Source organism: Zonotrichia leucophrys, unplaced genomic scaffold (genome assembly GCF_028769735.1).
Source record: "Zonotrichia leucophrys gambelii isolate GWCS_2022_RI unplaced genomic scaffold, RI_Zleu_2.0 Scaffold_64_270646, whole genome shotgun sequence".
NCBI classification, from domain to species: Eukaryota; Metazoa; Chordata; class Aves; order Passeriformes; family Passerellidae; genus Zonotrichia; species Zonotrichia leucophrys.
Window position 1 is genome coordinate 123,815 of NW_026992269.1, and position 17,084 is coordinate 140,898.

A 17,084-nucleotide genomic window follows, 5' to 3' on the forward strand; every position below is an offset into this window, starting at 1 on the left:
TGTATCCCAGGTGTGTTTTAGTGCCCCCAGGTGCCCCCCCAGGTGTGCCCAGGTCTATCCCAGGTCTATCCCAGGTGCCCCCAGGTGCCCCCAGGTGTATCTCAGGTATGCTCAGGTGTGTTTCAGTGCCCCCAAGTGTCCCCAGGTGTGTTTTAGTGCCCCCAGGTGTATCCCAGGTGTGTTTTAGCACCCCCAGGTGTATCCCAGGTGTATCCCAGGTGTATCTCAGGTGTGTTTTGGTGCCCCCAGGTGTGTTTTAGCACCCCCAGGTGTGTTTTGGTGCCCCCAGGTGCCCCCAGGTGCCCCCAGGTGTATCCCAGGTGTATCCCAGGTGCCCCCAGGTGTGTTTTAGCACCCCCAGGTGCCCCCAGGTGCCCCCAGGTGTGTTTTAGCACCCCCAGGTGTGCCCTGGTGTCCCCCAGGTGTGTTTCAGCACCCCCAGGTGTGTCCCGGTACCTTCTCCAGCCTCTCTGCGGCCGAGTCGTCGCCGCTCTCCAGCAGCCCCTGCAGGCGCCGCTCCTCGTCCAGGAGCCGCAAACGCTTCGTGTCGGCCCTGAGAACGGCCTGGACCGCGGGCGTGTCATCGGCCAGAACCTCTGGGACAGGTAAATAACACAGGTGAGACAGGTAACACACCCAGGTAACACACAGTGTCAGCCCTGAGCACGGCCTGGACTGCGGGGGTGTCATCAGCCAACACCTCTGCACAGGTAAATACAGGTAATACAGGTAAATAACACAGGTAAATACAGGTAAACACAGGTAACACCCAGGAGCCGCAAACGCTTCGTGTCGGCCCTGAGAACGGCCTGGACGGCGGGCGTGTCATCGGCCAGCACCTCTGTACAGGTAAATACAGGTAATACAGGTAAATACACAGGTGAGACAGGTAAATACAGGTGAGACAGGTAACACACACAGGTAACACACACAGGTAACACACAGTGTCAGCACGGAGCACGGCCTGCACAGCCGGGGTGTCATCGGCCAACACCTCTGGGACAGGTAAATAACACAGGTGAGACAGGTAAATATATGTAAATAACACAGGTAACACCCAGGAGCCGCAAACGCTTCGTGTCAGCCCTGAGCACGGCCTGGACTGCGGGCGTGTCATCGGCCAGAACCTCTGCACAGGTGAGATACAGGTAAATACAGGTAAATAACACAGGTAAACACAGGTAACACCCAGGAGCCGCAAACGCTTCGTGTCGGCCCTGAGAACGGCCTGGACTGCGGGCGTGTCATCGGCCAACACCTCTGGGACAGGTAAATACAGGTAAATACAGGTAAATAACACAGGTGAGACAGGTAACACACACAGGTAACACACACACAGGTAACACACAGTGTCAGCCCTGAGCACGGCCTGGACTGCGGGGGTGTCATCAGCCAACACCTCTGCACAGGTAAATACAGGTGAGACAGGTAAATAACACAGGTGAGATACAGGTAAATATATGTAAATAACACAGGTAACACCCAGGAGCCGCAAACGCTTCGTGTCAGCCCTGAGAACGGCCTGGACTGCGGGCGTGTCATCGGCTAAAACCTCTGTACAGGTAAATAACACAGGTGAGATACAGGTAAATACAGGTAAATAACACAGGTGAGATACAGGTAACACACAGTGTCAGCCCTGAGCACGGCCTGGACTGCGGGGGTGTCATCGGCCAGAACCTCTGCACAGGTAAATACAGGTAAATACAGGTAAATAACACAGGTGAGATACAGGTAACACACACAGGTAACACACACAGGTAACACACGGTGTCGGCCCTGAGCACGGCCTGGACTGCGGACGTGTCATCGGCCAACACCTCTGGGACAGGTAAATACAGGTAAATAACACAGGTGAGATACAGGTAATACAGGTAAATAACACAGGTAACACCCAGGAGCCGCAAACGCTTCGTGTCAGCCCTGAGAACGGCCTGGACGGCAGGTGTGTCATCGGCCAACACCTCTGTACAGGTGAGATACAGGTAAATAACACAGGTGAGACAGGTAACACACCCAGGTAACACACACAGGTAACACCCAGGTAAAACACTCAGGTAACACACGGTGTCAGGCCTGAGAACGGCCTGGACCGCGGGCGTGTCATCGGCCAGAACCTCTGTACAGGTAAATAACACAGGTAAATACAGGTAAATACAGGTAACACACAGGTAACACACAGTGTCAGCCCTGAGAACGGCCTGGACTGCGGGGGTGTCATCGGCCAGAACCTCTGTACAGGTGAGATACAGGTAAATACAGGTAAATAACACAGGAGATACAGGTAAATATATGTAAATAACACAGGTAAATACAGGTAAATAACACAGGTGAGACAGGTAACGCACACACAGGTAACACACAGTGTCAGCCCTGAGCACGGCCTGGACGGCGGGGGTGTCATCGGCCAGAACCTCTGTACAGGTAAATACAGGTAAATAACACAGGTGAGACAGGTAAATAACAGAAGTAAGAGACAGGTAAACACAGATAACACACACAGGTAACACACACAGGTAACACACACAGGTGACACAGTGTCTGCCCTGAACACGGCCTGGATCACAGGGGTGTCATCGGCCAACACCTCTGCGACAGGTAAATACAGGTAATACAGGTAACACAGGGAAATACAGGTAACACACACAGGTGGGGCAGGTAAATACAGGTAATACAGGTAATACAGGTAACACACACGGGTGGGACAGGTAAATAACACAGGAAATACAGGTAACACACACGGGTGGGACAGGTTCAGAACAGGTGACCCAGGTAAATACACAGAGGCGTCACCAGCCAGCACCCCTAGGGCAGGTAAGCACAGGTGAGATGGGCAAGAGACAGGTAAACACACAGGTGAGAGACAAATAAACAGGCCAGACACGTAAGGTGTAACCTGTGTGTACCCCAGGTGTATCCCAGGTGTAACCCAGGTGTATCCCAGGTGTAACCCAGGTGTAACCCCAGTATAACCCCAGTGTAACCCCGGTGTAACCCAGGTGTAACCCCGGAGTAACCCCCGAGTATCCCAGGTATAACCCTGGTGTAACCCCGGTGTAACGCTGGTGTATCCCAGGTGTATCCCTGGTGTAACCCAGGTGTAACCCCGGTGTAAACCCTGTGTAACCCCGGAGTAACCCCAGAGTATCCCAGGTATAACCCCTGTGTAACCCAGGTGTAACCCAGATGTATCCCAGGTGTAACCCCGGTGTAACCCTGGAGTATCCCAGGTGTAACCCAGGTGTAACCCAGGTGTAACCCCGGAGTAACCCCGGAGTATCCCCCGAGTAGGCACCTTGCTCGCAGAGCAGGACGTCGATGTTGGGGGGGATGCTGAGGGCGCGGTTGGCGATGTGCTTCAGCAGCGTCGTCTTCCCCTTCCTAAAAACACCCAAATCCGCCCAAATTCACCCCAAAATGAACCCCCAGAGTCTCCCAAAATTCATACAAAATTCACCCAAAATTAATACAAAATTCACCCAAAGTTAACACAAAATTCACCCAAAATTAACATAAAATTCACCCAAAATTAATACAAAATTCACCCAAAATTAGCCCAAAATTCACCTCAAAATTAGCCCAAAATTCACCCAAAATTAACACAAAATTCACCCAAAATTAACACAAAATTCACCCAAAATTAATACAAAATTCACCCAAAATTCACCCAAAATCAACCCAAAATTCACCCAAAATCAACCCAAAATTCACCCAAAATTAACACAAATTTCACCCAAAATTAACACAAAATTCACCCAAAATTAATGCAAAATTCACCCAAAATTCACCCAAAATTAGCCCAAAATTAACACAAAATTAACATAAAATTCACCCAAAATTAACCCAAAATTCACCCAAAATTAACACAAAATTAACCCAAAATTAACACAAAATTCACCCAAAATTAGCCCAAAATTCACCCAAAATTAACACAAAATTCACCCAAAATTAGCCCAAAATCAACACAAAATTCACCTTAAAATTAACCCCAAAATAACTCCCAAAACCCCAAAATTAGCACAAAATTAACTCCCCAAATTAACCCCAAATGAACCCCCAAAGTCTCCCAAAATTCACTCAAAATCAACCCAAAATTCACCCAAATTCACCCCAAAATTAACCCCAAATGAACCCCCAAAGTCTCCCAAAATTCACTCCAAATCAACCCAAAATTCACCCAAAATTAACACAAAATTCACCCAAAATTCACCCAAAATTCACACAAAATTCACACAAAATTCACCCAAAAATTCACACAAAAATCAACATAAAATTCACACAAAATTCACCCAAAATTCACCCGAAATTAACCCAAAATTACCCCAAAATTCACCCAAAATTAGCCCAAAATTCACCCAAAATTAACACAAAATTCACCCAAAATTAACCCAAAATTAACACAAAATTCACCCAAAATTATCTCAAAATTAACACAAAATTAACACAAAAATCACATCAAAATTATCCCAAAATTCACCAAAAATTAACACAAAATTATCCCAAATTTATCCCAAAATTAACATAAAATTCACCCAAAATTAACACAAAATTCGCCCAAAATTAATACAAAATTCACCCAAAGTTAACACAAAATTCACCTCAAAATTAGCCCAAAATTCACCCAAAATTAGCCCAAAATTCACCTTAAAATTAACCCCAAAATAACTCCCAAAACCCCAAAATTAACGCAAAATTAACTCCCCAAATTAACCCCAAATGAACCCCCAAAGTCTCCCAAAATTCACTCCAAATCAACCCAAAATTCACCCAAAATTAACACAAAATTCACCCAAAATTAACCCAAAATTCACCCAAAATTAACACAAAATTCACCCAAAATTAATACAAAATTCACCCAAAATTAGCCCAAAATTCACCTCAAAATTAGCCCAAAATTCACCCCAAAATTAGCCCAAAATTAACACAAAATTCACCCAAAATTAGTGCAAAATTCACCCAAAATTAACCCAAAATTAACATAAAATTCACCTAAAATTAATACAAAATTCACCCAAAATTAGCCCAAAATTAATACAAAATTAATACAAAATTCACCCAAAATTCGCCCAAAATTCACCTCAAAATTAGCCCAAAATTCACCCAAAGTTAACACAAAATTCACCTCAAAATAACTCCCAAAACCCCAAAATTAATGCAAAATTAACGCCCCAAAAACCCCAAAATAACCCCAAATTACCCCCAAAATAATCCCAAAATAACCCCCAAAATTAATCCCAAAACGCTTCCAAATTAACACAAAACAAACCCAAAATTAACCCCTAAATTAACCCCAAATTCACCCAAAATTCACCCAAAATTCACCTCAAAATTAGCCCAAAATTAACTCAAAATTAACCCCAAAAACAACCCCAAACCCCCCAAAATTAAACCAAATTAACTGAAAAATTAACCCCAAAAATCCCAAAATTAACCCCAAAAACTCCGGGATTTTTGCCCAAAACCCCCAGAATTAACCCCAAACCCCCCAGAATTAACCCCAAAAATCCCAAATTTCCCAAAATCCCAGGATTTCACCCCAATCTGACCAAACCACAGCACCAAAATTAACCCCAAAACCCCAAAATTAACCCCAAAAACCCCAAAATTAACCCCAAAAACTCCGGGATTTTTGCCCAAAATCCCCAGAATTAACCCCAAAAATCCCAAATTTCCCAAAATCCCGGGATTTCGCCCCGTTCTGACCCGTTGGGCCCCACGAGGCCGTAGCGGCGCCCGGCCACGATGAACAGGTCGGCGTTGACGTAGAGATCCTTGCCATGGGCGGAGATGCTGAACTTCTCCAGCTGGAATGGGGGAAAAAACCGGGAAAATGGGAAAATTGGGGGAAATGGGGAAAAACGGGAAAAAATGGGGAAAAAATGGGAAAAAACGGGGAGAAAATGGGGAAAAAATGGGGAAAAATGGGTGAAAAATGGGGAAAAAATGGAGAAAACAATGGAGAAAAAATGGAGAAAAATGGGTGAAAAATGGGGAAAAAATGGAGAAAACAATGGAGAAAAAATGGAGAAAAATGGGTGAAAAATGGGGAAAAAATGAAGAAAAAATGGGTGGAAAATGGGGAAAAAACAGAAAAAAAAGGGGAAAAACAGGGGAAAAATGGGGAAAAAATGGGGAAAAAAATGGGGAAAAAACGGGGGGAAAATGGGAAAAAAAACAGAAAGAACAGGGGGAAAAGTGAGGGAAATGGGGAAAAAATCACAGAAAAAACACAGCAGAAAATGGGGAAGAAAATGGGGAAAAAACCCACAAAAAACAGAGGGAAAAAATGGGAAAAAAATGGGAAAAAAATGGAGAAAAAATGGAGAAAAATGGGTGAAAAATGGGGAAAAAACCAGAAAAAACAGGGGGAAAAGTGGGGAAAATGGGGAAAAAATTACAGAAAAAACACAGGGGAAAATGGGGAAAAAATGGAGAAAAAATCAGAAAAAGCAGAGGGAAAATGGGGGAAAAATGGGGAAAAAATGGAGAAAAACGGGTGGAAAATGAGGAAAAAACCAGAAAAAACAGGGGGAAAATGGGAAAAAAATGGGGGAAAAAAATGGAGAAAAAAATGGAGAAAAATGGGGAAAAAACCAGAAAAAACAGGGGGAAAAGTGGGGAAAATAGGGAAAAAATCACAGAAAAAACACAGTGGGAAATGGGGAAAAAAATTAAGGAAAAAAACCAGAAAAAGCAGAGGAAAAAATGGGGAAAAAATGGAGGAAAAAAATGGAGAAAAATGGGTGGAAAATGGGGAAAAAAAACCACAAAAAAACAGGGGAAAAATGCGAAAAAATGCAGAAAAAACCAAGGAAAAATTTAGGAGAAACAGGAAAAAATTAGGAAAAAAATTGGGAAAAAAACTCCCCAGGTGAGTTTTACCCCTCCCCAGGTGTATTTGCCTCCCTCAGGGTGAGTTTTACCCCCTCCAGGTGTATTTGCCCCCCTCCAGATGAGTTTTACCCCCTCCAGGTGTATTTGCCCCCCTAGGTGTATTTTTGCCCCTCAGGGTGAGTTTTGCCCCTCCAAGAGTGGGTTTTCCCCCCTCCAGGTGTATTTTTACCCCCCTAGGTGTATTTTTGCCCCCTCCAGGTGTATTTGCCCCCCTCAGTGTGGGTTTTGCCCCCCTCAGGGTGGGTTTTACCCCCCTAGGTGTATTTTTGCCCCCTCAGGGTGGGTTTTGCCCCCCTCAGGGTGGGTTTTGCCCCTCCCAGCGTGGGTTTTGCCCCCGTCAGGGTGGGTTTTGCCCCCCTAGGTGTATTTTTGCCCCCCTCAGGGTGAGTTTTTCCCCCTTCCAGGTGAGTTTTGCCCCCCCAGGTATATTTTCCCCCCTCAGGGTGGGTTTTGCCCCCTCCAGATGATTTTTGCCCCCCTCAGGGTGGGTTTTGCCCCCCTAGGTGTATTTTTGCTCCTCCCCAGGTGTATTTGCCCCCCTCCAGGTGAGTTTTGCCCCCTCCGGGTGAGTTTTGCTCCCCTCAGGGTGGGTTTTGCCCCCTCCAGGTGTATTTGCTCCCCTCCAGATGTATTTTTACCCCCCTAGGTGTATTCTTGCCCCTCCAGGTGTATTTGCCCCCCTCCCGGTGTATTTTACCCCCGTCAAGGTGTATTTTACCCCCCTAGATGTATTTTTGCCCCCCTCAGGGTGAGTTTTTCCCCCCTCAGGGTGGGTTTTGCCCCCGCCAGGGTGGGTTTTGCCCCCTCAGGGTGAGTTTTTCCCCCCTCCAGGTAAATTTTGCCCCCCTCAGGGTGGGTTTTGCCCCCCTCAGGGTGGGTTTTACCCCCCTAGATGTATTTTTGCCCCCTCAGGGTGGGTTTTGCCCCCGTCAGGGTGGGTTTTTCCCCCTCAGGGTGAGTTTTGCCCCTCCCAGGCTGGGTTTTGCCCCCGTGCCCACCTTGATGTCGGACGCGTTCTCCAGCATGGCCTGGCGCGACGACAGCTCGGCCTGGGACACGGCGAAATCGCCCTCGCCCGTCATGGCGGCCGCGCGCAGCGACGCCACCTGCCGCTCAAACTCCGCCTGGGCGGGGCCAGAGAGACCACGCCCATCAGGGACACGCCCACACTGAGCCGCACCCACCAGGGACACGCCCAGTGTGAGATACACCCACTGGGACACGCCCACTGTGGGATACACCCACTAGGACACGCCCACTGTCATGGCGGCCGCGCGCAGCGACGCCACCTGCCGCTCAAACTCCGCCTGGGCGGGGCCACAGAGAGACCACGCCCATCAGGGACACGCCCAGTGTGAGATACACCCACTGGGACACGCCCACTGTGATATACACCCACCGGGACACGCCCACTGTCATGGCCGCCACGCGCAGCGACGCCACCTGCCGCTCAAACTCCGCCTGGGCGGGGCCACACACAGACCACGCCCATCAGGGACACGCCCACATTGAGCCACGCCCACCAGGGACACGCCCACTGATAGATACACCCACCGGGACACGCCCACTGTCATGGCGGCCGCGCGCAGCGACGCCACCTGCCGCTCAAACTCCGCCTGGGCGGGGCCAACAGTCAGGGACACGCCCACCACAGGCCACGCCCACTGGGGGACGCCCCCATTAAACCACACCTAACTGGGCCACACCCACAAAGAGCCACACCCAGATAGGCCACACCCACAGCAAGTTGCATGCCATTAAGCCACACCCATCAAACCATGCCAAATTAGGCCACACCCACAATGAACCACACCCACTTAGGCCACGCCCCTGTGGCTAAGCCACACCCACAGACCCAACCCATGCCGCTAGGCCACGCCCCTGTGGGTAAACCCCGCCCACAGTCATACACCAAATCAATGCCCTGTTAGGCCACACCCACTGACTCTAAGCCACGCCCCTGTAGCTAAGCCCCGCCCCTCAGGCCCCGCCCCCTGTTAAGCCCCGCCCCTCACCTGTTTCTTCATTTTCTTCTTCTCCTTTTTGCTGACTCGGGCGTCCGGCCCCGCCCTCGGCCCCGCCCCCTCCTCCTCCTCCTGGGGAACCAAAAATGGAGAAAAACGACCCAAAATGGCCCCAAATATCCAAAATATCCAAAAAGGGCCCAAAATACCCCAAAATTACCTAAAATAGCCCAAAATATCCCAAATAAACACACCAAAAATAACCCAAAACTACCCCAAAATATCCCCAAAATATTCTAAAATAACCCCCCAAAAAATCCAAAATTATCCCAAAATGATCTCAAAATTCATCAAAACCCCTCAAAAGAACCCAAAAAATCCAAAATTATCCCAAAATTCCTCCAAGTATCCCAATAAAGCACTAAAATAACCCGAAAATACCCCAAAAATAATCCCAAAATTCCCTCAAATATCCCAAATTATCCCAAAATATCCCCAAAATAATAAACCAAAAATACCCTCAAAAATATTTTAAGATAACCCCAAAAATCCCCAAAATCCCCCAAAAAATCTCAAATAAAACCACAAAATTCTCCAAAATAACCCCAAAATATTCCAAATAACCCAAAAATATCCCCAAAATATCCTCAAAAAACCCAAAAAATTAAAAAAAAAACCCCAAAAATTCCCAAAAAAATCCCAAATTTTCCAAACTCACGTTCTCGCTTCCCTTCCGGGCTCCTTCCTCCTCCTCCTCCTCTTCCTCTTCTTCATCCTCCTCCTCCCTCAGGGCCTTGAACTTGTTCTGTCCCAAAAAATCCCAAATTTGGGGTTTTACACCCCCAAAAAATCCCAAAAAACCCCAAAAAATCCCAAATTTGGGGTTTTACACCCCAAAAACCCCAAAAAAACCCAAAAAAATCCCAAATTTGGGGTTTCAAACCCCAAAAACCCCAAAAAAAACCCCAAAAAATCCCAAATTTGGGGTTTTACACCCCAAAAACCCCAAAAAAACCCCAAAAATCCCAAATTTGGGGTCTCACACCCCCAAAAAACCCCCAAAAAAAAAAAAAAATCCCAAATTTGGGGTCTCACACCCCCAAAAACCCCAAAAAACCCCCAAAAAATCCCAAATTTGGGGTCTCACACCCCCAAAACCCCAAAAAAACCCAAAAAATCCCAAATTTGGGGAACCCAAAAACCCCAAAAAAACCCCAAAAAATCCCAAATTTGGGGATCCCCAAAACCAAAAAAATCCCAAATTTGGGGAATTCAAAAACCCCCAAAAAATCCCAAATTTGGAGTTTTACACCCCCAAAAAAACCCCAAAAAATCCCAAATTTGGGGTCTCACACCCCCAAAAAATCCCAAATTTGGGGTTTTACACCCCAAAAACTCCAAAATTTGGGATCTTACCCCCAAACTCCCCCCAAAAAAACCCCAAATTTTGTGACATCCATCCCTAAAAAATCCCAAATTTTGGGGTCTTCATCCCCAAAAATTCCAGTTTTTTGGTTTTACCCCAAAAAACCCCAAATTTCCCCCCAAAAAACCCCAAATTCCCCCCAAAAAACCCCAAATTTCCCCAAATTTCCCCAAATTCTCCCCTCACCTTCCTCCCCGGAGCCTCCTCGGAGCCTTCGGCCTCATCCTCATCACTGGGAGGTTTCCCCTGAGGATTTTGGGGACAAAAATGAGAAAAATCCCAAAAATTTGGGACATTTTGGGGTCTTGAAAAATGGGGAAATGTTAAAAAAATGGGGAAAAAACCCCAAAAATTGGGGAAAAAAATTGTGGGAAAAAATCAAAATAATTGGGGGAAAAAAAACAAAAAATTGGGGGAAATAACCCAAAAATTGGGGGAAAAAAACCAAAAAAATTGGGGGAAATTCCAAAAATTTGGGACATTTTGGGTCCCCAAAAATGGGGAAATGTTAAAAAAAATGGGGAAAAAACCCCAAAAATTGAGGAAAAAAAATTGTGGGAAAAAATCAAAATAATTGGGGGAAAAAAACAAAAATTGAGGAAAAAAATCCCTAAAAATTGGGAGAAAAAATCCCCCAAAATTGGGGAAAACACCCCAAAAAATTGGGGGAAAAATCCCAAAAATTGGGGAAAAATCCCAAAAATTGGGGAAAAAACCCCAACAAAAATTGGGGAAAAAAACCCCAAAAATTAAGGGAAAAAAACCAACAAAAACTGGAGGAAAAAAACCCACCAAAATTGGGGAAAACACCCCAAAAAATTGGAGAAAAAAAAACCAAATTGTGGTAAAAAAACCAAAATAACTGGGGGAAAAACGCAAAAATTGGGGGGAAAACCCCCAAAATTGGGGGGAAAAAACCCAGCAAAAATTGGGGGGGAAAAAACCCCAAAAATTGGGCAAAAAAACCCCCAAAAACAAAGAAAAACCCCAAATTTCTGCACCTGTTTCTTCCCTTTGGGTTTTTCCTTTTTGGGGTTTTTCTTCTTCTTCTTCTCAGCCTCCTCTTCCTCCTGGGGATACAAAAATTTGGGGTTTTTGAGGGATTTTGGGGTTTTTTATAAGGGATTTTGGGGGTTTTTGTCCAAAAATTTGGGGTTTTTGGGGGGATTTTGGGATTTTTTTGAGAGGATTTTGGGTTTATTTTCCCAGAAATTTTTGAATTTTTTTTCTGGGGATTTTGGGGCTTTTTCGAGGGAATTTGGGGCTTTTTTCCAGGATTTTTGGGGTTTTTTTTCCAGAATTTTGAGATATTTTTGAGGGATTTTTGGAGTTTTTTTGTCAAAAATTTTGGGGCTTTTTTTCAAGAATTTTTTTGGGGTTTTTCCTGAGGATTTTGGGATTTTTGGAGGGACTTTGGGGTTTTTTTTTTCCAGAAATTTTTGGGGTTTTTCTCAGGGATTTTGGGTTTTTTGGAAAAAAATTGGGGCTTTTTTTCCAAAAATTTTTAGATCTTTTTTTTTTAGGATTTTGGGGTTTTTTAGGGGAATTTGAGGATTTTTTTTCCCAGGAATTTTGGGGTTTTTTAGGGGAATTTGGGGATTTTTTTTTTTCCAGAAATTTTTGGGGTCTTTTTTTAGGATTTCGGGACATTTTTGAAGGATTTATGGGTTTTTTCAGAGGAATTTTGGAGTCTTTTTCCGGTAATTTTTTGGGGTTTTTTCCAGGGATTTTGGGGTTTTTTTTCAGGATTTTTTTGGGGTTTTTTCCAGGGATTTTAGGGGTTTTTTCCAGGACTTTTTTTGGGGTTTTTCAGGAATTTTGGGGTCTTTTTTCAGTAATTTTTTGGGGTTTTTTCCAAGGATTTTTGGGGTTTTTTCCAAGATTTTTTTGGGATTTTTCAGGAATTTTGGGGGTTTTTTTCAGGATTTTTTTTGGGGTTTTTTGAAGAATTTTTGTTGTTTTTTCCCCCTCACTTTGTTGCTTTTGCCCTTTGTTGGTTTTTTCTCTTTTTCCTCTTCCTCCTCCTCCTCTTCCTCGCTCTGCTCCTGGTTCAGGGCAGCAAAAACGTTCCCACCCTAAAAAACACCCAAAAAATCCCAAATTATTCCATTTTCCCCCAAAGTTTCACCTTTTCCCACATTTACACACCAAAACCTCCAAAATCTCCACATTTTTATTGAATTTTTTCCTTTTTTAAAAGATCTTCCTTCTAAATTCCCATGTGGGGGAAACTTTTTCCCCATTTAAGGAGAATTTCCCCAATTTTTTCTAAATTTTTCCTCATTTTTGGGTGATTTTCCCCCATTTTTCGTGAATTTTCCCCATTCTTTGTGAATTTTCCCCCTTTTTTTATTTTTCCCCATTTTTTGTGATTTTTATCCTCATTTTTCTGTATTTTTCCCCCTTTTTTTCTAATTTTCCCCTTTCTTTGTAATTTTCCCCCATTTTTTTGCGATTTCACCCTTTCTTTTTAATTTTTCCCCATTTTTTGTGATTTTTTCCCTCTTTTTTTTCCCATTTTTTTCTATTTTTCCCCCATTTTATAATTCCCCTTTTTCTAATTTTCCCCATTTTTAATTCCCTATTCCCCATTTTTTTTTAATTTTCCCCATTTTTTTATCATTTTTCCCCCATTTATTTTAATTTTCCCCCTTTTTTGTAATTTTCCCCCCATTTTTTCTTTTTCCAGTATTTTTTCTCCATTTTTGAATCCCATTTCTTTTGTGATTTTTTCCCCCATTTTTTCCCCCTTTCCCCCCATTTCCTCCTCACCTTCCTCCTCCTCGCTCCCCTCCTCCCTGTTGGAGCTGTTGGGCACAATTTGGGGAGGGGTCACTGAGGGGTCCCCAAGGGCTCAGAGCCCCCCAGGACCCCCCAAAATCCCTCCAGGACCCCCCAAAATCCCTCCAGGACCCCCAAATTCCATCCAGGGCCCCAAATTCCCTTCAGGACCAACATCCGACCCCAAATTCCCTTCCAGACCCCCAATTCCACCAGGACCCCCAAATTCCCTCCAGGACCCCCAAATTCCCCCAGGACCCCCAAATTCCCCCCAGGACCCCAATTCCATCCAAATCCCAATCCCTCCTACCCCAAATTCCCCATAACCCAATCCCTTCCAGGACCCCCAAATTCCATCCAGGATCCCACCCCCAAACCCAATTCCCCCCCCAATCCTTCCCAGACCCCATTCCTCCAGAATCCCCAAATCCCCCCACCTTCCAGGACTCCCCAATTCCCCCAGACCCCAATTCACTCAGGACCCCCCAATTCCCCCTCCCCCAAATCTCCAACCTTCCAGGACCCCAAATCCCCCCCAGGACCCCCCAAATTCCCCCCAGGACCCCAAATCCCCAATTGCTCCAGGACCCCAAATTCCCTTCCAGGACCCCCAAATTCCATTCAGAATCCCCAAATCCCCCCAAATTCCCTTCCAGGACCCCCCAATTTCCCCCATGACCCCAAATTCCCTCCAGGACCCCCAAATTCCCCCCAGGACCCCCAAATTCCATCCAGGATCCCCAAATCCCCCCAAATCCTTATACCCCCAAGATTCCCCAACCCCAATTCCCCCAATCCCCCCCAGGATCTCCAAATCCTTCCAGGACCCCCAAGTCCTCCAGGATCCCCAAATCCCTCCAGGACCCCCCAAAATTCCCCCAGGGCCCAATCCCCCAAATCCCCAACCCCAAATTCCCTTCCAGGACCCCCCATCCAGATCCCCCCCCAATTCTTCCCCCCCCAATTCCCCCAGCCAAATCCCCCAAACCCCAATTCCCCCTAAATTCCCTCCACCCCAGACCCCCAACCCCCAAATTCCCCCAACCCCCATCCCCCAAATCCCCAAATTCCTCCAGGACCCCAATCCCCAAATCCCCTTCCAGACTCCTCCTCCTCCTCCTCCTCCCCGTCAGCAGCGGCCGCCAGCGCCTGCAGCCTCCGGCTCAGCTCCTCCTCCTCGGGCTCAGGCTCCGCCCCCCGCGGCCGCCGCCCCTCCTTCCGCCGGTCCCGCTTCCGCCGGGACCCCTGCGAGGGTTAATTAGTGTTCATTATGCTAATTAGGTCTTAATTAGCTGCTTTGTTAATGGCCGGGGTATTGGAGTCAGGCTGGGTTTGGCTCCGCCCATTTTAACCCCTCCTCTTTTAGCCCCTCCCCTAATTTGCATTGATCCCTCCCATTTAAGCTCCACCCCCTTTTGGCCTTTCTCTTTAACTCCACCCACTTGGCCCCACCCCTTTTGGCTTTGGCCCCGCCCATTTAACCACCCCTTTAGCCCCTCCCTTTTCATGATCCTCACCTTTACCCCCACCCACCCTTTACCCTCTCTTCCCCATCATAGCCCCACCCCTTAAGCCCCACCCCTTTATCTCACCTTTAACCCCACCCACTTTAGACTCCTCCCTTTAAGCCCCACCCCCTTTTGGCCCCTCCCATTTAACCCAATGTCCTTTAGCTCCTCCCCTTTAGCTCCACCCCTTTTTGACCTTCCCCTTTAACTCCCACCTGCTTGGCCCCCCCCCTTTTAGCCCCTCCCCTTTACATCACTTTGCTCCCTTTGACTCCACTTTTAGCCCCTCCCCTTTAGCCCCACCCACTCAAACCCACACTAAATTTAGACCCACTCTTTTTAGCCCCTCCCCTTTTAGATTTAGCCCCTCCCCTTTGATCAACACCCCCTTTAGCCCCTCCCTTAAACCCCACCCTCTTTAGCCCCTCCCCTTTTCATCACCACTTTAGCCCCACCCCTTTTCCCTTTTAGCCCCTCCCCTTTCCTGTAACCCCTCCCTTTTAAGCTCCTCCCCCTTAGCCCCACCCAATTAAGCCCCTCCCACTCCTCATTAACCCTTTCTTTAACCCCGCCCCTTCCCACCCCTCCCCAATCAACATAATTAGCATAACTAATTAACCTAATTAGCATAAGCAATTAACCTAATTTGCATAATTAACCTGGGCAGGTGCAGGCCCCTCCTTCTCGGGGGCGGGAGGGGGCGGGGCCGGCGCCGCCTTCTCCTCCTCAGCCAATTCCTCGAAGAACTGGGGGGAAAAACGGGAAATTTGGGGAAATTCGGGAATTTTAGGGGAAAATTTGGGAATTTTGGGGGAAAAATCCAGGAATTTTAGCGAACAGAATCGTGAATTTTGGTGAAAAATCTGGAATTTGGGGAAAAATTGGGAAGTTTTAGGGGACATACATGGAATTTTAAGGTAAAAATTTGGAGAATTTTGAGAAACTTGGGAATTTTGCGAATGGGAGAGGGAAATTGGGAATTTTCAGGGATAAATTGGGAATTTTGGGGGGAAATTTGGAATTTTGGGAAAAAAGGGAATTTTGGGGGAAAATCTGGGAATTTTGGGGGAAAATCCAGGAATTTCAGGGAAAGATTTGGGAAATTGATTTGGGTGGAAATCTTGGAATTTTGGATGAAAATTTGGGAATTTTGGGGAAAATCTGGGAATTTTGGGTCCAGGAATTTCAGGAATTTGGGGAGGGGTCCCCAGGAATTTGGGGGAGGGGTCAGAGGTCAAAGGTCAGGGGTCACTCACGGATTTTTTGCCTTTCCGGTCCTTCTTGCCCTTCTTGACCGGTTGCTCTGTGGGGGCAGGGGGGGTTAAATGGGTCTGGGGGCGCCCCAAAATCCCAAAGGTTTGGGGGGAGACCCCTCCCCAAATTCAGGGGTTGGTTTTGGGGGGGGGTTCCCCCAAAATGGGGAGGTTTGGGGTGAAAAAATGGGGGAAAAAAAAGGAGCACAAAATCCTGAGGGGCTCCCCAAAATCCTGGGGGGCTCCCCAAAATCCCGGGGTCCCCTCATGGGGGTCCCCCCTCAATCCCGGGGGTCGCATCCACCTCCACCCCCCCTCAGTTTGGGGTTCCCTCACGGGGGTCTCCACCGTCCGCCATTTTGGGGTCCCCTCACGGGGGTCTCACGCTCTTCCCGCCATTTTGGGGTCCCCTCACGGGGGTCTCACGCTCTTCCCGCCATTTCTGGGGTCCCCCCCTCAATCCCGGGGTCCCCTCACGGGGTTCTCTCCCCCCTCCGCCATTTTGGGGTCCCCTCACGGGGGTCTCATCCTCAGCCCCCTCCTCATTCCCGGGGGTCTCCCCCTCATCGCCTCTCAGTCCCGGGGTCCCCTCATGGGGGTCTCCCCGTCCTCCCGCCATTTCTGGGGTCCCTCCCTCAATCCTGGGGTCCTATCCCGGGTTCCCCTCATGGGATTCTTTCTCCCCTCCACCATTTTGGGGTCCCCTCACAGGGGTCTCACCCTCATCCCCCCCTCAATTTTGAGGGTCCCCTCACGGGGGTCTCCTCCCCAGTTTCGGGGTCCCCTCACGGGGGTTCTTCCCCTCATCTCCCCCTCTATTCTGGGGTCCCCTCATGGGGTCTCCCCTCAATCCCAGGGATCTCATTCGCCTCCATCCCCCCTCAGTCCCGGAGTCCCATTCCCGGGGGTCTCCCCCTCATCCCCCCCCAATTTCGGGGTCCCCTCCCGGGGGTCTCCCCCAATTCCAGGGTCCCCTCCCGGGGGTCTCCCCCCAATTTCGGGGTCCCCTCCCGGGGGTCTCACCCTCCTCGTCCCCCCCCTTCCATTCCTCCTGCTTGGCCCCCGCCGGCCGCGCTCCCTTCGGCATGGCCAGGCACCGCGCACTGCGCATGCGCCGCCACCGCCGCTGCGAGCAGCTTCCGGGCCGCGACGCCGCTTCTCATTGGTCCGCTCTTCCTCAGACCCCGCCCACCACGCACGCGCTTTTATCGCTATTGGCTAGCGACTTTTTCTCCCGCCCACCCTTGCGGTAACGCGT

At 47.8% G+C, this 17,084-nt stretch overlaps 2 protein-coding genes across 2 annotated transcripts in view; one reads left to right on the plus strand and one right to left on the minus strand.

Annotated features, from left to right (window-relative positions):
- The window catches only part of ABCF1 (ATP binding cassette subfamily F member 1), a 33,046-nt gene extending 16,111 nt beyond the window's left edge, over window positions 1-16,935 (minus strand). The window contains exons 1-14 of the mRNA XM_064737481.1: window positions 16,850-16,935; window positions 15,830-15,876; window positions 15,233-15,319; window positions 14,145-14,310; window positions 13,057-13,091; window positions 12,258-12,359; window positions 11,286-11,354; window positions 10,471-10,530; window positions 9,577-9,663; window positions 8,910-8,990; window positions 7,893-8,018; window positions 5,704-5,804; window positions 3,296-3,381; window positions 457-596 (exon numbers count right to left, since the gene is read on the minus strand). Of these exons, the coding sequence (XP_064593551.1) occupies window positions 457-596; window positions 3,296-3,381; window positions 5,704-5,804; window positions 7,893-8,018; window positions 8,910-8,990; window positions 9,577-9,663; window positions 10,471-10,530; window positions 11,286-11,354; window positions 12,258-12,359; window positions 13,057-13,091; window positions 14,145-14,310; window positions 15,233-15,319; window positions 15,830-15,876; window positions 16,850-16,913 (1,251 nt within the window). The 5' untranslated portion in view covers window positions 16,914-16,935. The remainder of the gene's footprint in view (window positions 1-456; window positions 597-3,295; window positions 3,382-5,703; window positions 5,805-7,892; window positions 8,019-8,909; window positions 8,991-9,576; window positions 9,664-10,470; window positions 10,531-11,285; window positions 11,355-12,257; window positions 12,360-13,056; window positions 13,092-14,144; window positions 14,311-15,232; window positions 15,320-15,829; window positions 15,877-16,849) is intronic.
- The window catches only part of DHX16 (DEAH-box helicase 16), a 116,927-nt gene that overhangs the window by 94,878 nt on the left and 4,965 nt on the right, over window positions 1-17,084 (plus strand). The gene's annotated exons all lie outside the window — the stretch shown is intronic.